This window comes from Benincasa hispida, chromosome 7 (assembly GCF_009727055.1).
Source record: "Benincasa hispida cultivar B227 chromosome 7, ASM972705v1, whole genome shotgun sequence".
NCBI classification, from domain to species: Eukaryota; Viridiplantae; Streptophyta; class Magnoliopsida; order Cucurbitales; family Cucurbitaceae; genus Benincasa; species Benincasa hispida.
In genome coordinates, this window is record NC_052355.1 from 19,726,607 (window position 1) to 19,745,585 (window position 18,979).

The 18,979-nt window shown below is 29.8% G+C and overlaps 1 protein-coding gene across 1 annotated transcript in view; it reads right to left on the reverse strand.

Moving 5' to 3' along the window:
• Positions 1–8,399: 8,399 nt before the first annotated feature.
• The window catches only part of LOC120081006, a 51,178-nt gene continuing 40,598 nt past the window's right edge, over positions 8,400–18,979 (reverse strand). The window contains exons 6-17 of the mRNA XM_039035689.1: positions 14,974–15,229; positions 14,625–14,726; positions 13,523–13,693; positions 13,195–13,260; positions 12,895–12,960; positions 11,978–12,097; positions 11,093–11,244; positions 10,864–10,954; positions 10,698–10,766; positions 10,047–10,138; positions 9,656–9,719; positions 8,400–8,779 (exon numbers count right to left, since the gene is read on the reverse strand). Coding sequence (XP_038891617.1) covers positions 8,675–8,779; positions 9,656–9,719; positions 10,047–10,138; positions 10,698–10,766; positions 10,864–10,954; positions 11,093–11,244; positions 11,978–12,097; positions 12,895–12,960; positions 13,195–13,260; positions 13,523–13,693; positions 14,625–14,726; positions 14,974–15,229 — 1,354 coding nt within the window. The 3' untranslated portion in view covers positions 8,400–8,674. The remainder of the gene's footprint in view (positions 8,780–9,655; positions 9,720–10,046; positions 10,139–10,697; positions 10,767–10,863; positions 10,955–11,092; positions 11,245–11,977; positions 12,098–12,894; positions 12,961–13,194; positions 13,261–13,522; positions 13,694–14,624; positions 14,727–14,973; positions 15,230–18,979) is intronic.

An 18,979-nucleotide genomic window follows, 5' to 3' on the forward strand; every position in this document is an offset into this window, starting at 1 on the left:
AAATTTCATTTATATTAATTTTGTAGGTTTTTAAACCAGTTAATTTATATAGTTTTGAAATTTTTATAAAAAAGAATGGGAAAAATTAAAAAGGTATTGTCTTTTCAAAACAATTTAGAAAAATATGGTACTTTTCAAACTATTTTGTTGTTTTTTTTTAATAGATCGAATTTTGAACCCTTGACCTTGCCTTATTTTTTTTTCTTTTTAATTATTACACATTTGACCTTCTTCTTTCTTTCTTTCTTTTTCTTTAAATTTTCCATTTTATAAAAATAATTTCTAAAAATAGTTTATTATTTTATTATTTTATTTAAACTCTAAAAAGAATAAATTAAAAAGAATAATATCTCATAAAAATAAACAAGTGTAAATTACAATATCTCATTTATATAAAAATAATTTAAAAAAAAATCAATGTGTCCCACAAGGCGGACGTCGTCAATTTCGAGCTGGTTGTCGTCGTCGACTTCGAACTTGAGGTTGCTCGGGTTCTTCTTGATGTTGCTCTGGTACTCTGCAGGCGCTACATAATATAAATATTCATTATGCTCTCCACGACCCCGACCATGACTGGTCACAAGTTTGTCAATTGTGTTCATAATATAATATAAATATTCTTATGACGGTTTCCTCGTCTGCATCATCTATGAGTTCACGGAATTGTGTTCCTAACCATATCAAACTTAACCTCGATCTTTTAATCTTATCGGCAGGTGGGGTCGCACCGAGGTACAGTTGACAAACTTGTGACCAGTCATCGTACATCAGTCCAGTGACCGACTCACCGTCACCAGGTAACCCCAACAACACTTCTATGTCTTGTAGAGTGATAGTGCACTCTCCAATAGACATATGAACTGTATGCGTCTCGAGCCTCAATCTTTCGACCAAGGTTGTGATCAGATGCCAGTTCAACTGAATAAATCCCAATCTGGCAACTCCATAGAATCCAGATGTGCGCAGTAGCGGCAGTATTCGAGGGTGGGATATTGCGCTGGAGAACTGCCTCTCGACGCCTACAAGATATTTCTGCAGTAGTATGATCTCGCCATACAACAGATGATCGATGAATGTATTGGTTATACAAAACATCGGGATCAACAGGTCCTGGGTTTAAAGCCATGATCTGAAAAGAAAAAAAAAATATTTATTTCTCAATTAAAAAAATATTTGTTTCTCAATTAGAAGAATAATGTACAACTTAATTAAAAGAATAATGTACAACTTAATTAGAAGAATAATGTACAACTTAATTAAAAGAATAATGTACAACTTAATTAAAAGAATAATGTACAACTTTATAGTAAAAAAAAATTGAATATACAATAAAAGAATAATGTATAACTTTATTGATTACAATAAAAAAAATTGAATATACAATAAATTATAATAAAAAAATTGAATATACACTAAATTATAATAAAAAATTTGAATATATAATAAAAAAAATTTATTATTTTCAATCCCTAACTATCTGGAGCCCGTCTTAGTAACGAAGGACACTTCATTCAATTATGACTTAACTGATTACAAAATCCACATTGTTGTCGAGTGGCTGGTTCTGTCTAATCTATCTCGTTGTGATAACCGGTCTACTAGGTTTTCTCAACAACGATGGATCAAGATGTAAGACGGGCATATTAGGGTATCTTCATGCGGTACAGGTTGAAATTGAGGAGAGTATACGTTGACAATTTATAGTAGTCTTCAATAAAATCTTCGCAGTTCATGTTAAAATGTGAGCAAACGGCCCTAAAATGCGAGCATGGAATGCCGAATGCTTGCCACTTGTTACATGAACAGTACCGCTCATAAGAATATATTATAAAAAAATTACAATAATTATCACAATAATTTTGTATTAAACTATAAATATCAACTTTTTAAACATAACAATAAATTAAACATTTTAACACTATAGACATCAAAGTTAATACTAAAGAAAATCAAATATCGTATGAATAAACTAAAATTTTCAAACTATACTAAACTTTTTAAACTGTACTAAACTTGTTAACTATCACAATAATTTTGTATTAAACTATAAATATCAATTTTTTTAAACATAACAATAAACTAAACATTTTAACACTATAAACATCAAAGTTAATACTAAAGAAATCAAATATCATAAGAATAAACTAAACTTTTCAAATATCATAAGTTCAACTCACAGATTCGACGGTAGTTCTCTTTTTTCCTTCAAAGTGACAACGTTCATCCTTTTTTCCTGTTATTTGTTATCTGACAACAACTACAAAATTTTTTTTAAAAAAAGTTAGAATCTATAAAAAAACAATAATATAAGAACAAAAATAAAATTTATAATTATTCTTAACAAATAAAAAATTTAGTAGAGTAACGAACCAGTATAGTTTATGATCAAGGGTTGTGTGAGAACAATTTGTATTAAACGAAATACAAGAAGAGAAATGGAAATGGAAAGTAGTGAGTTAAAAAATGGGAGGAGAGAGATATTAAGAAGAAGAGAAATGGAAATGGAAAGCAAATGGGCAGGCAATGAGGCTGTGAGGCTGTGAGAAACTTATTACGAAGGTTGTGAGAAGAGGATATTACGAAGGCAATGAGGTTGTGAGCAAGGGAAGCAAGGCAGCGAGCAAATGAATGGAAAATGGGTAGTGAGCAAATGAATGGAAGATGGGGTTTAAAAGAACATAGGTTGAATGTTGAACACTCAACTCACGGGTTGGCGAAATTAAAGTGGTGGTTGAGGGCAGGCATGCATGTTTAAAGCTGTGGTCAGGGAAACAGCTGCGGGAATCTTGGTCAACCGCATCATAAATGCAGAAAAATGGTCATACACGGCAGTAGGGGATGGGACGTGTCATGGTGGTTATCGAGGGTTGAACTTTCGACCTACATAAGTCGAAAGTTCAACGTTCGACATACCTTGCTTGTCGAGGGTTGAACTTTCGACTTATGTAGGTCAAAAGTTCAACCTTCGACAACCCTTCATGCAAAACTATTCCTCCACTTTTTCCTTGCTTATCGAGTTCTCAACCTTCGATCTCCATACTAGTCGAATCCTCAACCCTCGACTTCCAACCTCGACCAGACAAAACAATAACATTTCTCTAATTAGTTTCAAAACCACCCTATTTTCCTAATAAGTTTGCAAAACTGCAATATTATAATAAAAGATCCAAAAGAAATGACATTAAATATTTATATTTTAAAACAACATTAAATATTTGTTTCGAAATAGAAATGATATTAAATAATGATTCGATTTAGATTTGAAATATGTGAACTTATTATTAATTTTTTTCTTTAAAAGACAATTATATGGTTGATAGTATTTGTAGTGAATATACTTATATATTATTAAAATAGAAAAGAAAAGAGAAAAATGATATCAAGTTTCTTTAATATATATATATATATATATATATTGGATGATCACGGTTGAAAAAGTATAATAAATCAAAGTTTTTGCGGTTTAAATTGAAAATAAATTGAGCTACATATTGTACAATTTAAATAGAGTTTACTTTATATGCATACGAAAAATATAACTATAGTTAATTGTATATAAGAAAAAAGAAAGACCGAACAATAAAAAGAAATGTTCTCTACATTAGAATCTTAAAAATCTATATTTTAAGAAGACATTTGAAACTCTCACGATGCCCCTTGTAAAAATATTCTAAAATGTCTAAGCATCTTAGATGTCCGTGTATCTCACGTTATATTGAATAATAAATGTGATAATTTAGATGTTTATCCCATAAGAATCTTGAATTTCCATGAAACAAATAACAAATAAGTTTAAACTTTTAAGACTTTAGGAATAAAGAAAAAAGAGGTAGAAATTCTAGACACTCGTAGATATGTTTAGCCTTGTAAACAAATTGAATTTTTGAATGTACCATAAGACATTAGTCATATGGGTTGGATTAAATTGGGTTGAAATACTTTGTAATCCTTAAAGTAATTGTTTGGGTTGTAAGTTTTTTCACTCAAATAACCACTATTAAATAATTAACATATCCCAACCCAAACATGAAATATTTAAGTTGAGCTTGTTCACGTTACTCGAGTCATTTAATTAAATTATTTTTCATTATATGTAAAAAAAAATATTTAATTATTTTCATACCTTGAAATGACATTATCGACTTCGTTCAATATATATTATGAAAATTTTCTTTTCAAACTGCTAAAAATATTTTTAAGGAGTTGTTGGAGAATAAATAATCAAAAAATCAAAATAACTAATGTCTTCAATTATCTTATCGTAAGTAAAATATATATATATATATATATATACATTTTTAAAATTAATAATAAGTTTGGATTGGTTGAGTTATTTTAGATTGACTCTTAGTACCAAATCAACCACAAAATTTTCATTTATTTGAACTCAACTCAATCCAAATAGTTGATAACCCAATCCAAACCGTATGAATTGACTTGAGTTGATAGAAATTTTTAAGTCATCGAGTTTTTTTGAACACCCATAGACATGAGAGTTAAAATGGTAAATTATGGTACAAGACTACTCTCCAAAAATACTTTTCCCTATAAATAACCAACAATACATTGCCAATTTGAGGATATTTTAATGGATAAAGCATAAATGACTATTCTAAAGTTGATGATTTGATCCTCTACCTTTACAATCATTAAACTAAAAAAAAATGAATCTCATTGTTATTTAGATATGATATAGGTGTGAACCTAAGCCTTGCAAACATATTTTAGGTTAAAATATCATTTTACTAAATTTCTTCTATTATATTCTATATTACTAAATATTTAAATTTAATCTATGCACTTTCAAACAAATCTTAAAGTAAGTTTGTTTGCTTTTTTATTAGTTTATAGGTAACATTAAAAAAGAAAGACTATTAATTTTCCCTTTTCATTTATAGAGACTAAAATAAAATTGAGAAAATGTCATTTTGGTCCCAAGATTAAGTTTAGCTTACCTTTAATCTTTTGTTTTCAAAACATTACACTTTTACCCTAAGTTATAAGATTAATTTCCAATCGATCATAAGTGTCAAAATGACACATTTTTATCTTTTAATTAGTGGATTGGATAAATGGCCAAAATAGAATGATATTTTTAAAAAATGGCCAAAGATTTCAATTTCCCAAACCATTCATTCTACTCCATACTCTTGAAAACGATCAGCAACATAGTATATTGATGAACAAAGGTTAGGATTACCCATGCCGACTTCCCTATTGGACATTGTCCAATATCACACTAGTTGCTAACGTTGTTTTCTTTTGATAGATGTTGTACATAAACTTTAGCTTGAAAATTATACCGAGCAAGGTTTCAAAATCCTCAAATAGGGTTGTTCATTGTCAATCTAACACCTTAGTCGATATCTTGTAGTGTTGATTAATATCCTCACAATCAGGGAAAAACTCACACTGTAATCTTAATTTAATTATATTTAAAATCAAATCCCAAAAAAATGTCTCTAAAGAAGTTTTGCCATGGGTTTTACTAAAACCATGGTTTTTTTTTTTATTTGAGTAAAAATATCCATCATTTGTGTATATGGAAGTATGGGTATAATTGCAATATTAAATGAGACCCTACACCTCACATTCTTTTGCCTTAAATCATACCATTCAAAAAATGGCCGTATTTTCAATTGAATATTCTATTATGGCCATCCACTACAATTTCTCCTTTTAATTTCAATATTCTATACTTTTGTCCTTGTTTTTACTAATTCTCACTTTGGTTTCCAACGTTAACTTCAATTAGCTAATTTAAAATAATTATGATATAAAGTTTTATAAATAGTTTTAATAGTAATGAAAAATTAGTGAAAATTAATTTAATAATAATTAACTTAATTTTTTTAAAATTAATTAATGGACATTAATACCAGGAATTAAAAATGGATTAAAAATGAATGGTTAATGAAAAAGTCAAGGTTAAAAATGTAAGACCCGTTTGGATTGACAAAAATAAAAAGTATTCTTTAAAAAACTCATTTATATTTAAACACTTTTGATAAAAAATTTGTTTAAAATACACTTCAAAAAACTTTTTTAAATGGTTGTCAAACACTCAAATTTTGTCTAAAATGACTTATTTTTTAAATTAAATACTTAAAAATGTATTCAAACAGATCCGTAAAATTCAAAGTCTTAGGCATTGAAACGAAACTAAAAAGTAAAAAGTTAAAAAAAAAGTTACATTTTGAAACCTACCTACCAAATAAAAATTATATTCAAAACTCAAAGATAAAAGATAAAAGTATAACATTTTGAAAACTTTACTTACAAATGAAAACTTGATCCAAAATCTGGACACAAAATTTTATTTGTTTCAATACTAAAAGTATAAAAACTAAAATGTATTTTAACCCAGATTTTAACATTTTTTTTTTTAAAAAAACAAGCACATAAAATCATTAATTTCAAATTGTTTTCAAATCTGTTGCATTATACTTCTAAGTAAAATTCTGAATACATGCTTCATTTTTTCCTATCTCTATTTCTTTTTCCCACTTTTTTAGGCTCTCTGACAATCATTTGGGTTTTTATTTTTGTTTTTAAAATTAAACATATAAATATTACTTTCATATCTAAATTTTTTCATTTGATATCTAAATTTTATCAATTTTTTTTAAAAAACATGCCAAATTTTGAAAACTAAAATATACCTTTTAAAAATTGTTTTGTTTTTAGAATTTAGCTAAAAAATTCAACATTGTACTTAATAAAGATTACAAATTAGAAATTGGGAGGAAATAAGCTTAATTTAAAAAAAATAAAAACAAAAACAAAATGGTTATGAAATAGGACCTTAACTTGTACGGATTGTGAATTTTGTTGGTCAAATATGAATATTAAATATTTTCAAGTAAATATTTGAGATTTAAATTAAACATTAGGTAGATGAATTAATATTTGACCGACATAAAAATTAATCTATTTAATGTTAATATGAGCATAACTAATGCATAAAGCACGAATTACCATTATAAAAGTTGAAGATTTAAACTCCAATCTACAATTATTTTGTTGAACTAAAAAATTCTAAATCATTTAATTTATGAAATAATAAATTAAGGCAAATACTAATGTATACCCATGGACTTTGAGAGTTATATCAATTTAAACCTTCCATTATGCTTTATTTAAATAACTATCATGTGAGATTTGTAATTTTATCAATCAAATCTTTAAAGTCACATAAGCAAATCAATTTAGACTCTCAATTAAAGTTTATTTGAAAATTGTCCATTTAAATTATAATCATCAATTTATGCTTTTCAAATATAATCCTAACAAGGAATCGATTCACCCATAACAATTTACAAGTTTAATTAAAAGAATTAAATATTTTACATGATATTTTAGAAATTAAATCTCATGGAAGGTATGAATTGACACACTTATAAAAGTTAAGGTTTAAATTGATATATTTATGAAAATTCAAGATTTTAATTCATATAAATATTAATTTGGGGTTTAAATTGATACAACCCCTAAAGTTCATAGTTTAAATTGATATAATTATTAGTTTAGGGTCTATAAATTGATATTCGCCAAATAAATTAATACAATAAATTACTTCAACATTTAAATCAAAAATAAAAAATATATTTACTCATAATTCAAAATCATCATGGATTAGCATGGTGGTAAAAGGGAAGATATTGTCTCAAGTAAGGATTTTTGTAGGTTGGATTGAGGTGAAAGACTCTTTATACCGAACCCAATTGTTTGGATTATAAATTTCTTCTCAAATATACTAAAATGAACCCAATCCAACCATAACACATTTTGGTTGGATTAGTTCGATTACTCAGGTCATGTATTTAAATTTTTATTCTAAAAAGATGTAAAATGTTAATAAGTGAAAATTTGATTTAATTATTTTCATAGATTGAATTAAGAATAAAACTCAATTTCAATTTATTGAATGAAAATTTTCTTTCTAAAGTGCTAAAAAAACTATTGGTAGAAATTATTAGAGAATAAATTGTCCAAAAAATAAATATATGTATATATAATTATATCATAAGTAAAAAAAAATATACACTTTAAATAATTTTAGTCAATTCGAGTTTATTTGAATTATTTTAGGTGAACCTATGAACTAAATTAACCTATAAAATTTTCATTTACCAAAATGAAACCACATAGATTGGGTTAGATTGATTAGCTTTTTAGGGTCATCGGGCTTTTCACAGGTCTCAGTAAAGGAGGCCTAAGAGATTATAGATTCAATCAATGGTGAACACTTGTCTAGGAATTAATATTCTACGAGTTTCCTTGACACTTTGACATCCAAATATTATAGGATTAGGTGAATTGAGACTAGTTGAGATGCACGTAAGCTAGCCAATATCCAAATTATATACTCATAATTCAAAGTTAGATAAAAACAAGGGTTTGTTGGGAAATTGAGATTACTTTTAAACAAAATTGTGAATATATTCAAATACTTTTACATCATAAGAACACAACTCGAATGTGAGAATTGGTAAGTATCATAAATGACAATTTCAAGACCATGAAAAAACTATAACAAAACTTTACCTGAAATAATGAAGCTGCATTTAATCTGATCGACCAATGCCCCATTGTCTTCAAAAGTCACTCTTTGGTTTGCCAAGTAACATACAATATTAGGGGATCCTTCTCTACTACCATGGCTATGCTTCTATCATTTGATACTTGCCTTGGGGATGGACGATGTGCACGGTCCAGCCGACGTCGTGAAAGGAATTCCTTTGAACGTCGCCACACCCTTGTCGTCGGTGAAGAGATGCTGTATCCATAAAAAAGAATAACAACCACTTTATGCTTTATAGGTGCAAAATGACGTAAGATATAGGTTGCTTGTGAGGAAAGTTTCTAGTTTTACTACAATACATCTATTTAACATTTGACACATCATTAAATGATATATCGTTTTATTTCATGGATCCCAAACCATTATTAAATGCTTCTTTTATGGAAAATAATGAACAAATGTAATGTGAATTTTTTGGAAAAGTATCTTTTTGGTCCCTAGGTTTTGAGTCTAGTTTCCATTTTATATCTAGGTTTCAAAATGTTATACAATTAATTCTTAAGTTTTGAGTTTCGTTTCAATTTCATCTTTGGGTTTTAAAAAGTTACAATTTTACCCTTAAAATTTGAGTTTTGTTTCAATTTGGTTCCTAGTTTCAAGATCCTTGGTAAAAAATCATGGTTAAGAATATGAATAAACATAGCCACGTAAGGGCCAAATCGAAACGCTCAAATCTCAAGTATAAAATTGTAATATTTTGAAACCTAAATACTAAATTGAAACTAAACTCAAAACTTAAGGGATTAAGTATGTAATATTTCGAAACCTAAAGACAAAAATGTATTTTTCCCAAAAAAATTTCATACTATCATAGTACTAGAAGATTTCCTTTGTGTTAATGAAAAATGGCTGTTAAAAACTTACAACCTTTGAATCGCATCTATTTTGTTTAAAATTTTTTCATACTATCGCATCTATTTTGAATCGCTGTTAAAACTTACATTTCATTTGTCTATTTTGTTCAAAACATGGCATCTACTTTTACGATTTTTTCATTTAGAAAGGGTTTTTGCATCCTCTGAAAATTAGAAACTCATTGGCGTTAGAAAAGAGAGTTAAAAGTGGACGTACCGGTGTTATCTTATCTAGTTGCTTCTTCTTGGGGTTAAGAACATCTTCTGGCTTTCCATCAACCCTAAACCAAATTACGAGGTAATGAATACACCAAATATAACAGAAAATCCAATTCAAATAGAGATTAATTATAAGACAACAAAGAAAAGTGACGTTCTCTGAGTCTCAATGACGCACCGCAGAAATACCAACTAATGTTTATATGATTCGAGGATCTACATTCATTCCCCATAAAGGAAAAAAGGACTTTACATTCGCCAAGAACATGACATAATTTCCCCATTTCTGATAAGAAAAATATTCTTGAAACATCTTCTAGGGAATATATATATATATACGGCTAATCTCCACAACAATTCATAAAGGTGCAAGTTCTAAAAAAATTTACCCAGAAAATGAAATTTGTTCACCAATTCTGGCTCCTTCCGGTGGAAGCAAAGGCTCCACGACGGTGTGATCTTCATTAGATGCACATAACACCTGAGAGGTTTATAAGAACGATAATGACTCAACTTCCACACAACATCCAAATTGAAACTGTCCCCATATAAAAATGTAAAAGAAGAAACAACTGTAATGAGAGGACAATTGGAAACCAAAACCAGAGATTTAGGCCCCATTGGGCAATACTAGCAATTTGATTTTTAAAAATTAAGCTTATAGACACTTCATCTATAAATTTCTTTGTTTTTGTTCTCCACTCTCCATTAATGTTCTTAAAAAAACCAGGTCAAATTTTGAAAACTAAAAGAGGTAGTTTTCAAAAGGAATGTTTTTACTTTTAGAATTTGACTAAGAATTCAAGTGTTTCTTCCAGAAATGCGAGACGAGAACCATAGTATGAAACTTAAGGATAAAATATGCATAAATTTCAAAAACAAAAAACTAAAACAAAAATTGTTACCAAAATGAAAGGCAAAGTTCATATCAATCTGTATACTTTACAGTGAACTACAGGAGCCTCAAAAAAGATAAAGAGTAAACAAATCTGGTCTGTCCAACAGAGCGAAAAGAATACTGCCAAGGAAAGAGAAAATACCAATCCCTCTGACAAAACATCTCGTAGCTTTCCAGGTTTTACATTAGTAATAAGAACAACAAGGCGGTTCTGCACAAAGTAATAGAATAATACATCAGACTTTGAACTTTTAAGTACAGCGATCCATCACAAGTTCCTTATGACCAACGCATAAATGTAACCATACCGTTAACTCCTCGGGACTAAAGTATTTTGCCAGACCACTGACAACCTGCCTCACTTTTGCTTCGCCAACATCTATCTCCTCAACCAGCAAACTGGATCATTAACCATCATAATCATCACAATTTGATTGTTACGAATTTAAGCTCCAAAGAGAATAACGAACTTCAATAGGACAATGTAAGTAATGCTATTGCAGAAAACTGCCATGGAAGGAAGATTGCTGGCCATACCTGTCAGCAGATGGATGTTTCCATGCTTTGCGAATATGGCCAACTCTTATATTCAATAAACTAACACTAACTTCCTTTTCTTTGTCCGCTGTTTCTGTCTCAACTGGTTTCTTCTTTTCTGGTGCAGCTTCCTTTTTTTCCTTCTCTTTTTTCTAACAGTTCCACAAAATTTAAAACAAAAATGTTAAAGCGTGAAGTGCAAATGAGATAATGAGGAAAATGTGGATAAAGAATAGTTAGAGGGTACCAAAGTTATACCACAGGAATTGACCATGTGACAAGTAAAACTACATTGAATTCTAAAGTAGAACTATCAACATGTGCAAACCATTTATGGATCCAAAAGAAAACATTCTTCTTCCACCTTTCCTTCTTTTTTTCTAAAACAAACTTTTCACTGAATTGATGAAAAGTCAAATCAAGAAACCAAAAGCACAATATCAAAATAACTAACAAGGAGCTCACAGTAATCCAGTCCAATTAGAGTTGATTACAAAGGAGGTATAATTATCGAAAGAAGTTGAAAGTGTACATCGATTAGAATAAAAGCAAACCAAGTTACATCATCCCTGCTCGTACTTTTATTGTTGAATATTCACTAGTTCCTCTCTAACCAAAGTTCACAAAGGATGGCTTTTTTTTCTTAAGACCACGGCTACACTATTCAGCAGCCGAAAAATATTATCCTTCACTATTCTATCAAAGCACCGGTACTGCCCAAATTTTGAAACAGTGCATTCCACCAACTAATATTCTCTCACAAGATGAGAGAACTTTCTCCAATCTATTCAAAAGATTAAAAGAAAGAGAGAGAGAGTGATGAATACAATTTTCCTATAATATCAAAATGTATAGAGTAGGACAGTACAGAGACTAAGGCTTTACCCCCGCATCAGTTTTCTTAGCGTCTGGGTTCACTTGAGGCTTATCTGAAACCTTGGTGCTTTGCGAAGACTTCTTGGCATTTGAATCTTCATTAACATTGTTGGCAACAACTTTGTTTCCCTGCAACTTCACTTAATAAAACTTCTAATTTGCTCACGCAACGCAACTTTTCACATTGTAACTATTATGTCAATATTATTAATCATCAGTAATTGAAATGCACACTTCTTGGGAACAAACTCCATGAATATGTCTGAAACTTGAAAAAATCAATCCAACTTTTAGTTTTTTGAGGGAAAAATTATCTTAAAAAAATAAATACACTTTACAAAGTTTTGTTTTACTACTCGAAGCTGAGCATAGCTCAACTGGTTAAGGCATGTACCCACAAGGCCACAACCTAGAGATAAGAACCTAGAGCTAGAGGTAAGAGGTTTATATCCCCACCTCTGTTGAACTCATAAGAAACTGCTTCAACTTAACCCAGAAATGGAGAAACCCACAAAAAGTAAAGCAAAAAACACAATGAAATTCACAAAAACTAAAAATCAACAAGAACATGCAACTCAATGGTAAAGTGCAGTCAAATGTGAAAAGCAACTGGCATTTCGAAGTTAAACACATCAAACAGGGAAAACCAAAGAAGAGTGACACAGTAGAGAACCCAAGGATAATTGAAAGTCAAATTTCAAAGTCCATTTTTGTCAGGTCATACAAGGGAATAATACAAGCCAACTTCTAACAATCTATTGCCAAAGTTATATGAACCAAACAGAATTTTTTGGGATAAATTTGATGTTTTGAATAATAAATGGTATGATGGATCAAACAATATACTTTTCACTTTGGAACTTAGCATCCTTGCCTTTTGAAGTGCAAAAAACTAGTAGATGCAAAAGAATTAAGTGAGCACTTACTGGAAAATCGAATTCACATTTCTCTAGCAGTATTTTTTGAAATAACTCCCCAAAATTCTCTTTGCTCTGTTAAAACACAAAATTATGCAAGTGTTAATAGGTAGACTAATGGAACTAAATCAGAATAATATTTAAGCCACAATAAAAGTGGATTCAAAGCACAAATTAAATAAATAATAATTAAAGAAAACTAATATTAATCCCCATTTTTGCATGTATACAATAATAATCGACAATCAAAAGCAGAAATAATTTCAACATGCAATTGGTAAGCAGTAATCGTTAAAGAAATAGGCCTACCTGGATGTAATCCATCCATCTTAAAACGTGTGGCAACTCTTCCCTCTCTGCGTTTGAAAGGCCAATCTAGCAGTGATCAATCAGATCACATCTCATTATAATCTCAACTTTGATCAATCTTAAAGTCATTTTTTCAACCCTATACCAAACTAGTTATTGAATCCAAAAAACTGCATGTAAAAGGTCCACCAGCCATCTAAACAAAGATCTAAGCTTGAAAACAGGGCATAAAATATTGTCTACATTAAATGAAGAAATGATGACATTCTTGAAAGAAAATAATGATTTGAAATAGAGGAAGCTTGTCATGAAATACAATAATTCTTACCACATAAGGGTGTAGTATTGAAAACACAAGTACATCAGCTTCAGATGGCTTCAATCCATTACCCAAAAGTACAGACTTTTGAGCTAATTCTTCATTTAATTGTTTGAGAACATCAAAGCATGCCTTAGAATCTACAGGAAAGCTATCTGCAAATGTAATCCATTTTGTCACCTGCACCAGAAAGGTTGCTTCTAAGATATAACACCATAACCCTGTTACAACAACGATCAGACAAATTTAAAATTTTAACTTCATCAGGTGTCCCCAAAGGAATATCTAAACCGCAAAATTCCAAAAGAATGGATCTCTGTCCTTCATAATAGATGCATTGGCAAGGTCCAGAGTGTAAGAAAGATCTTCTCTAAGCATGCATCTGGAGCTAAGCGCTTGAGAAAGGTTGAAGTTTTTGTTTGGTCCGTTTTCTAGCAGGTATCTACACTTGCTAGAGAGTGCAAAACAGAAATTCCAACATACTTTTTGTTCCCAGCTTAGTGTGTGTGGTGCAAGTCTGCTAGTGAGAATTCTAATTATTAATTATTGCTATGTCAAGTGGTTGAGAACATTAGGGAAAAATCCTTAATATCTTCCAGAATTTTATTTGGCCTATCAATGTTTGAGAATTCCTATTTCCCTCTCTCATCAGGCATCCAAATAAAATAAAAACTTATACTCGACAGTGAAACTGTATTTTTCCTACTGTTTGTAAAGTTTGGATCGAAAAAAGAATGGTAGAGTAGCTCCAATGTTCAAAAAACACCTGAGAGAACTCTTGAGGAACACTATTGTTTTTTTACCCTAGTAACTGATGTATCTCTAAGGAGCCTAGAAATTGGTCACCTTTCCTTTATTTTCCCCAAAATTGGAGCCTTTTGTGACAATTTCATTCGGGTAACTTACGTAAAATCTTATCTACTCTTTTGTATTCTTTAATTCTTTTCACGTCCACGGAAAAATTCGTGCTTCCTATAAAAAAAATATAAAAAATGACATTCAAGTACAGGCTCAGCGCAGTCAGCAAAGTCGCCAAGTTCAAAAGCAATAAAAGAAAATTAATAAAAAAGAACTTTGGAATAACGAAAGAGTGAAAAATATTCAATCTTACCTCATCATTATCATCCACAGAAGCACCATTTCTTGATACTTTCAAGATGTTTAATACATAGGTCCTAAAATCACACTCCGTATTTCCTCCAATCAATGCATTCTGAATGCAACAGCAGTTAACTTCAGTAACAAAATTCCTATAGCAATACTTAACCATGAAAAACAAAAACCATAACCAAATGGTGTCGAAAACACAGAAAATCAAATCAATTTCACAAACTATTGCAGGCAATCAAATACCAAGAAATTTCGAGTGAAGCGAGAGGGAGAGAGCAAGAGACTATTGCTCCATGTATGATCAAAGAATCAAAGCGTTAGATGGCTGGATTGAAAGAGAAGAAACATACATGATCTAAGGCGAAGTGTTTGGCCAGCGCTGATGCTACCAACTGCTTCCTATCCAACGCAGAACCTCCATTGGCAACCATTTCTAGCTTCTCAGTGATGAACTGATGAGAAATTTCTCCACTCAGAGAGAATCGATCATCCACTGATAGGGTTTTTGAGTTTTGAGACTCTTTGTTGAAGGCTGTTCTTTGTTCTTTCGGCAATGGACTCCGTAAGCACAGCCCATCAAGCAATTGGCCCAATAGCAGCTTTTCTCTTCAATGAATTTTGGGATTTCTACGTAAAAGGACTTAAAAATACACCCATACTACGTTAATGTCTTGAACATTTCATTTTTTTTAAAAAAAAAAACCTATTATTCTCCCTATTTTCATTAATATCATTGGCTAGTTCTCATCGATGTTATATATATATATATATATATATTATTCTCTCCTCATGCTTCAAGGTCATTTCTTCCTTCTCCTTCCCTCTTTTTTCTCCTTCTGATGGTGTGAGTTATAGGCGGGAGATGGATGGTGTGGGATGATCTAACGACGGGACGAGCACAGGACAACAAGAACGATGATGGTGGACTCGAAGCGGACGAACGACAACGACAGATTCAGAGTAAATGAATGGCAACGGCAAACTCGGAATAAATGAATGGCGATGATGTGAAGCAGACGAACGACTGATCCAATTCAAATTTTAGTTTTATTTTTTTCTATTTTTATATATATCGTGATATATATGTACTTTTTTTAGCTTCTATAGTAAATTTGATATATATTGTGGTATATGCATTCGTTTATTTGATATAAACAAGAGTTTTTTTTTTTTTTTTAATTTAGACTCGTGTATTATGATAAAATGAAAGTTGTGAAGATTTATATACTGTGGTATATTTCATATATATTGTTATTTATGTCAAACATTGAGTCAGTCTCTAATTTATAAACTATAGTTTATTTCATATATTGATTAGAATATTTTCAAATACCTAACAAAATATTATAAGGTATATTTAAAATAACCATGAATCCGTTAAAATGTTCAGAGGTATATTTAAAATAACTATTAATCCATTAAAAAACCCAATATATTGATACATGAAAACCAAAGTAAATAGAAAATAAAATTTGATTAAATGTATTTTTTTTCCAAACTGGAAAATGAAAAAAAATTACAATAAATGTATTTTCTCTTTCCAATTGATAAATGAGAAAATTGATCTTAAGTGCATTTTTTCTCTATAATAATATATTTTCTCTCCATATCATTAAAGTAGCTTCGAAAATAGTTAAAAATATATACATGTCGGATATAAATGAAAAATGGTATAATTGTCAAAAATTAACTCTAAAAGTCATCCCCGAAAAAAACTCAAATTTTAAGATATTTATGAAATATAGGGTTTTTTTAGACCTTCTATGTAGAAACCTCATGAATTTTTAAGGGCTAGTTGCATAAATGAAATTCAAGCCCAAAATAATAGAATATGTAGTACAATGATAAAATAATTGTATATATAGAACAAAAAATTGTAAAAGACTAAAAAATTCACGTCTAATCACCATTTTGCTCGCTTCTTTCCGATTTTCTCAAATTAAAAGCTATCCGCTGCTATTAATTGCTATCACTGATGGTTGCTATCAGTGGTAACTTTCAATTTGAGAAATATTAATGCAATCTTAAAATATTAGCTTTTAATTTGCTTTTAGTTATCAGTGGCTATCATTGATACAATTTCATCAATTGGAATCAACCTTAAAATATTAATAGTTAAGGTTATCCGTTGCTATCGATGATAGACTTTATAAGTAGTTTATCAACATTGAAAGAAAACCAACAACTTTGAAAGATTGAGCTATACCAGTGATGGAAAAACTACTAATGGCTATCATTAATTGACTTTCATAAATGACTATTAACGTTGAAAGATTAACACGATAGTTATCACTAATAATCTTCTATCGTGGCTATCATTGGTAGCAGCTATCAGTCGCTATCACTGATAGACTTTCATTAGTTAGAATCAACACTGAAATATTAACACTTAAGGCTAGCAATGATAGACTTTTATAACTAGTTATGGACTTTCAAAGAAGCTCAATATATAGATTTCACCTAACTTCTATCACCGATATCACTAATATCACTCATTATCGTGGTTATCAGTGCTAGCTTCTTTCACTGATAAGATGTTATCAATGATCTCACTGATATCATGCTATCAGTGATAACTCTCTATCACCAATAACATGTTATCAGTGGTAGCTTCTATCATCGATAACGTGTTATTAACGGTAGCTTCTTTCATCGATAACATGATATCAGTGTTAGCTTCTATCACCGATAACATGCTATCAGTGGTAGCTTCTATCAATGATAGCTACTGACCACCTTGTTTTCCCTTTTCTTGTCCTTTCCAAACATTCGTATGGTCAATTTTCTTTTCAATACCTCTCAAGGGCACTTCCGTAAAAATAGCGAACAACCAAACCAAACTCTTCTTCTTTGTTTGACTTTGCAAACAAATATTATGGTACACAAAAATACAAATATTTCAATTTGTTTTTTTTTTCCTTTTCATTTTGGGTCGTCTATGCCATTTTTCAACTTTATTTCTGATAGACATTATACTCTTAAAGTCCTATAAAAAGAAAGAAAAACTATTGGCCTATTTGATATCGTTTACATTTCTCACTTTTTTGAGAAATAAACTTGTTTAATAACTATTATTGTTTCTTATTTCAAACTTTTAAGGAATGTTTCTAAAAGTAGTGCAAATTTATGGACTAAAAACACAGTTTCTTTCAAATCCATTCTCATTTGATATTTATATTTAATGTTTTGTTATAATAATCAAATTTGATGATTGGTTTATTGGTATTAAGTCGCTTATGAATTGGGTACTTTCAAGTCTTGGGTACGAAACTCAGTCTCATAAAAAGTGAAGAAGCAAAAACCATAGGGAAAGGGGAAGAAGGAGTGCAACAAGACAAGGCAGAGGAGAGCGAAATTGGAAATTAAAAAAAAAAAAATTAAAAGTTGACTAGTCAACATTTCCATATTTGCAAATATTTTAAATGTGTGATATATTTTTAGATTTTCCCCCTTCTATCTATTACATATATCCAATTTTTAATTTCATCTTACTCCCTCAACATTTAAATTCTCTCTATTTTAGTCTTTAATGCATTTTGGTCCTTGAACTTTTACAATTGTTCTAATTTGATCCTTAAACTTTTAAAATATTTAATTTAATCCTTAAACCTTTTAAAAATGAATAGTTATTTTGGTCAGTATTTTTGTTTTGCTTTTATAAATTGACATAATTTTTCAGCATGTGTACTAGCATATTATTGTGAGTATGATTTTAAGTCATAAAGGTTAGAGAATGTCAAGTGGATATTACCTAGAGAAATAATATAGCAAAGTCTCAAACGATTATTTTGTTAATACTCGTGGATTAGAATAAATATTTTTAAAGTTTGTGGACCAAAATAGAAGAAATATGTAAGATCAAGGTACAAAATAGACATTTTGAAAGTTCTTTTTTAGTAAAATTGGAGGAAGAGGGATTCAGACCACATATCTTGTGATTTCTAGTACACTCGTATGTTAATTGAGCTATGCTCCCTTTGACACATTATAAAAGTTAAATGGAAATAGAACAAACTTGAAAGTTTATATACTAGAATGATATTTAAACTTATTTTTTAATATAAGATATCCTTTTTTACTTGAACTTGAGAGGTGTGTGATTTTTTGTTTTTAACATATGTAAGGTGGGAGAATCAAACCTCTAATTTCAAGATTGATAGAACAAATACAGATACTATGTTAATTGAATTATGCTCATTTTAGTATTGGTATATGAATGGTCATCTTAAACATTAAATTGCACTCACAATATTGATAAGTGTTGCAATTAATAGGTGATACAATGTTTATACTCTCGTAAACTAGAACCTAAAAACTTGTAAATGAGAATCATTTTATATAAATTTAGCCATAATT